The following is a 6,000-nucleotide window of genomic DNA, read 5'->3' on the forward strand; positions in this document are numbered from 1 at the left end:
ATATATATATATATATATATGTATATATATCAGGCTGAGTAAAAAGTAAGCAACGTTTTGAAACATGAAATTCATCACAGAATATATTTCAACAATGCGGAAATTTTATCCATCAAAGTAAGTACCATTACAATCAGCACATTTTTTCCAAAGTGTTACAATTTTGTTTATTCCGGTAACATAAAAATCTGGAGTTCTGGAACTGATGATCTCTTTGAATGCCCTTTCAGCATCGGTTTGATTTTTTAACTCCTTCTCTCGCAGGAAACCATCAAGGTGCTTGAAAAAGTGGTAGTCAGTAGGAGAAAGGTCTTGAGAATAAGCTGGGTGGTGAAGAATTTTGTAGCCAAGAATTTTGGTTGGGAAGCAAGCTTCTTACTACACAGCCATGTCATTATTTTCAAAATTAATTGAAGCAAAAATGCATTTTGCTTCAACAGAAACATGGTAACAAAAGGGTTAATCTTCAGTAACAGCTACTACATGTCTGATTACCCTACTAAATAATTGTTGTGTTTTTGTGAAACTTCCTAGTTGTATACAAGGTAGAACAAAAACGAGAGAGTCATATTTCCTTACTGAAATGGATATCTTAATGTGTCTTACTTGGAATCTCATTAGACTCTGGACAGTTGCCTTCTTTAAGTTGTACATCATCGATAGAAATATCAGCTGTGGGTCCTTCCAAATGAGCTTCAAACATCAGCTGAAATAGAAAGTTGAATAAATTTTCAAGATGCCAAAAAAACAAGGGCATTAACTGGATTAATACTATTAACATTTGTTAAGAAGAGGGGAGGGCTGAGAACCAAACCTTGATGCACACCTCCCTGCTCACTAAACACATTGCCAACTCTCATCTTGTTAACAGTATTTCTGTACATGGTTTGTTTGCATGGCTCTCACAATACATTTATCTATATTTAGTTTTCTCAGTAACAGCCAAGCTACAGAACATTCTATCTTTTCTAAGGCCTTCTCTGGGTAAACAAATACTAATTATCATGTCTATTACTCTTAGCTAAATACATCTCCTGCAGTTGTCTTACTGGGAAGAAGGTATTAGATGTACCCTGTCATGGAACAAACCCAAACTGCATGTCTTCTAATCATTTATGCTAAAACTCTTTCTCTTACATTTATAACCTGCTTCATCAGTTTTGATGTCTCTACAGCTGTTTCCTTTTATTTTACTCTCATGCACGAAGGTTCTGGCATAGCTGTGAGATTATGAAGCTTATTTTGGAATCATGATGTTCTGGGCTGATTCTCACTACATGACATGGGCAAGTGATATCTTTAGCCTCAGCCTGACCAATATCTTATGAATGAAACTAGTAACTGGAAAGTGTATGTTGAAACTATGGCAATTATAATATGGAAGACTCAACCATTCAAAAACACAAAAAACTGTTAACTTCACTTAACCCTGTTAAGTCATATTCTCACTATAGAGGGGACAGTTTAAAGGTCATTTCTGGTGAATTCCCTTTAAATTGATCATGAACAACACATGTAGAAAAAGAAGATGAAATGCTAAAATTAGGCAACCAATCACATTGCAGCATTATAGTCAAGTATGCTTATGGTTTGCTGCTAAGGGTGCCTGACCCCTAGTTATTGTTTACTTTCGTTTTTAATCAGAAAAAAATAAACGGTTTTGCAATGAAATGAGTGTGTGATGAACCCAGCACTTTGTCTTGAAATGTGCAACGCCTGACTATTTGCAGTTGAAGAAATTATTTCACCAGTCCTCAGTCAAATCGTCCAACCCATGCTAGCATGGAAAGCGACGTTAAACGATGATGATGATGATGATGATGATGATGATAATGATGATGATGATGATAATGATTACAGTAACAAACAGAATGCTCTAGAATTGTAGCATTTTAGATTTACTTTATCAGTCATACTTGTCTCCAATAAAATCTAACTCGATGACCCCATTCTTTGAATGAAAGTGCTACTTACCCGATTTTCTGTTTCAGTTTTAAATGACGTCTGAAAAAGTCTCCAGCTTTCATCTTGAGAACCTTCAAGTGCAATAACTTCTTGGTCTTGTAGCTGAGTGTTATTGCTATATCTATAGATATATAAGGCTTTGTCAAACTTGCCAGACATGTAATAATAGAAAGACAAGCAATAGCTTTTGTCCATCTGCAGAAATGCTGGTGTAAATATCTGGGCAATATTTTCCTCAGTCAGATTTTGGTACTTTAGATGTAAATAAGAGCCAGCTGAAATAAACACAAAGTAAATTTTAAGAATGAAATCTAATGGAAGTACAACAAAACTTTTTTTTTTTTTAGGAAAGAAATATTATCAAGAGAAGTGGAAACTGCATGCCAAGATCTTATATTAACACTGAATATGGGTTTGGTAAGAAAGATATACGCAGCGGTAAGTTAAAATAGGAACCAGCTCTCATTAATACTAATGACTAAATACATATAAAACAAACAGTGAATAAATGTAACTGAATGTATATTTTATCCAAATTATGAACTGGTTTTGTAATACCTTATAATTATATTAAACATGGCTTACTGAACTGGAAAATAAAGAATAAGATTATCTTTCACTAATACTGAACCAAAACTGTCTTTTAGAATATTAAAGAGATGCAGGCATGGTTTTTTTTTTTGTTATGAAGTTTGTTTCATGGGTTCAGTCTCACTGTGCAACACATTGGGTAAGAGTCTTCTACTATAACGCTGGACCAACTGAAAACTTAGGCATTGGTTTAGTAGATGGAAACTGAAGGTGATGGTTGTAAGCAAGCATCACCATTATAGTAGCAATATTGTTAATTTCCAAGGTGGTGAGCTGGCAGAAATGTTAGCATGCCGGGTGAAATGCTTAGCGGTTTTTCATCTGTCTTTACGTTCTGAGTTCAAATTCTGTTGAGGTCAATTTTGCCTTTCATCCTTTCAGGGTTGATAAATTAAGTACCAGTTGCATACTGGGTCAAGCATGCTGGGTGAAATGCTTAGCGGTATTTCATCTGTCTTTACGTTCTGAGTTCAAATTCTGCTGAGGTCAACTTTGCCTTTCATCCTTTCAGGGTTGATAAATTAAGTACCAGTTGCATACTGGGGTCAAGCATGCCGGGTGAAATGCTTAGCGGTATTTCATCTGTCTTTACATTCTGAGTTCAAATTCTGCTGAGGTCAACTTTGCCTTTCATCCTTTCAGGGTTGATAAATTAAGTACTAGTTGTGTACTGGGGGTTGATCTAATCGACTAGTCCCCTCCCCCTAAATTTCGGGCCTTGTGCCTAGAGTAGAAAAGAATATTGTTAATTTTCAGTCTTCCATAGAAAATATGTCTGGCCATGGGGGAAAATATTACCATGCTTGGAAACAGGAGAGGACTGGCGACAGGAAAAGCATGGCATCTGGCTGTAGAAAATCTTCCTCAACAAAATTCATCTGACGCATACTAGCATGGAAAAGGGGACATTAAAACTGGGAGATTTCGAGTTACACCCAAAGAGAATCTTGAATTATGTCGCCCTTCTATTGACCTCGAAAGGATGAAAAACAAAGTTAACCTCAGTGGAATTTGAATGCAGAACACAAAGACAGAAGAAATGCTACCAAACATTTTATCCAGCACACTAACAACTCTGCCAACCCACTACCTTACTGTAATAAGTGATATTATCATTTATCACAGTAAGGTGGAACACAGGTAAGATTCCAATTCATGACTTTTTAATCAGTGGCACAGCACTTAAAGTTTTCAGTGAAAGCTCAGGACAAAATGAGAAAAGAACATACATCCTGTGGTGTGGTCGGCCAGGGTCTCTGCTTCATTTTTATTTGATTTTCCTTCTTTTCTTTTCCATGTTATGTCGATGGATTTATGACTGTTCCAGTTGCAGAGATCTTTCTCAAAGTCACATGCATGTTGACTGTTGATAACTGGAATATAAAAGAAATTATCTTGTATCACCAACAAAAGCTAAAATATGGCTAGTATATCATGAATATATATATATATATATATATATATATATATATATATATATATATATATATATATATATATATATATATATATATATATATATATATATATATATATATATATATATATATATACCTATATATATATATATATATATATATATATATATATATATATATATATATATATATATATACCTATATATATATATATATATATTAGAGCCAACATTGAAAGTTATGACATTTCATGTTTGAATATGTCCATGTAAACAATGTGATTGAAGACAGAAAAAAAAAAAATGGTAATGGGTGTATGTTTGAAATATGCATATACATCTATTACTTCAGCATCTCATCCACTCCTTCTTCAGCACCACATTCAACCTATTAACCATCCATGAACACAATACTTAAATAACCACCAAATTTAGTGGTGTAACACCATTGCATATACTCTTTTACTCAATACCTTTGCCTTCGCAAAGGTGGAGGTAATAATAGTAATGATAATATTTATATATGGAAGTAAGCTTTCCTTTTTGAAAGAACCTCAAAAATTGTAGGTTAGTTAACAGGATTTGAACTTACAACATTTGACTCAGTAGCATGAAACACTACTCTGTTTATTTAACTAGATCGTCTACAACATAATTCAGACAGACTCTAGTCTTTGTACAAATAATCAATAGATAAAACATATCTAGTGATATCTCAGACATATATGATTTCTGGATTGAAGAGAATGAGTGAAAGTGTTTCGACCTTAAAAGTAAGGCAAAGGTTGCTATTAAAACGTCATTTAAAACACAAATTGTTTTTATTCTATTTATTTGTATCCTCCCTGTTAACACTTTATGCCAGTCTATATGAACCTCTTGAAACTTCTTATGAGAGATAACAATTAATTTAATATTACATCAGCATATATGAAACTGTTGCCTTCAATAATTAAAAGATAGCATATCTTTTTTGATTAACGAAGATCATGTAAAAGGCAAAGTACATTGTCGTTTAGTGCTAACAGCAATTAAAGCAGAATGGTTTTCTAGGAGTGGTGCTATTATATGAAGAAGTTATATCTGGTTATTTATCTCTATGATTTTTACTTTAGAGATTATCAGCTTTCTTGTGATACACTGTACAAACGAACAGATTAATTAATACAAGTACTTGATACCTATTCAATAAAGATTAACAGTAAATACTATCCAGGACTGTCCTAGCAGCATGGTAGGCCCCTAGGCAAATTAATACACCGGGCCCTGTAATATACATTTATTGAAATGCTTTTGGGGTTGATAAGATAGGTACCAGTTGAGTACTGGGGTCAATGTCATTGACTTACCCGCTTTCTAGAAATTGCAGGATTTCTGCCAAAATTTGAATTCAATATTAATATTTATTTATTGATTTATTGACACCAAACCACAGCATACATAGAGCAGAATTGGATCCTAAGGCCCAGTGTGACCATGACTTAAGGCAGTCTTGATACTATCAACAGTACAATACTAATATATTTGCCATTTTAAACATCCAATGTAGCAATAAATTTATACAAGGCGCAGGAGTAGCTGTGTGGTAAGTAGCTTGCTTACCAACCACATGGTTCCGGGTTCAGTCCCACTGCGTGGCACCTTGGACAAGTGTCTTCTACTATAGCCTTGGGCCGACCAAAGCTTTGTGAGTGGATTTGGTAGATGGAAACTGAAAGAAGCCTCCCTTTCCTTAGAAGTGATTGTCCCTTATACTATAACTACTAGATAAGAGACAATAAAATCAGAGACAGTTAGAATTTCTGCCTTGAACCAATTACTAGCCTGCTAGCCTTGGCTATGTCAAGATGGATTTTTATGTATTCTTCTTCCCACTTGGATTTGAAATGTTGCTACAATTATAATATGTCTATTCTACTGTAATTTTCTACATTTTTGTGCAGCTGAAGATTGCTCTACATATTGCATTTAATGTAATGCTCGCATTACTTAAATAAATGGAGTAGCATGAAACGTGCGTACTGCAA

The 6,000-nt window shown here is 34.2% G+C and overlaps 1 protein-coding gene across 2 annotated transcripts in view; it reads right to left on the reverse strand.

The window, feature by feature from the left end:
* LOC106882389 (MAM and LDL-receptor class A domain-containing protein 1) overlaps positions 1-6,000 on the reverse strand; it is a 234,860-nt gene that overhangs the window by 222,965 nt on the left and 5,895 nt on the right. For both annotated transcript variants that reach the window (XM_089354751.1, XM_089354750.1), the window contains exons 2-4: positions 3,786-3,929; positions 1,975-2,240; positions 607-706 (exon numbers count right to left, since the gene is read on the reverse strand). In XM_089354751.1, the coding sequence (XP_089210877.1) occupies positions 607-706; positions 1,975-2,240; positions 3,786-3,929 (510 nt within the window). The remainder of the gene's footprint in view (positions 1-606; positions 707-1,974; positions 2,241-3,785; positions 3,930-6,000) is intronic.

The sequence above is a fragment of the Octopus bimaculoides genome, chromosome 7 (genome assembly GCF_046866305.1).
Source record: "Octopus bimaculoides isolate indiv1 chromosome 7, ASM4686630v1, whole genome shotgun sequence".
In the NCBI taxonomy this organism is placed as follows: domain Eukaryota; kingdom Metazoa; phylum Mollusca; class Cephalopoda; order Octopoda; family Octopodidae; genus Octopus; species Octopus bimaculoides.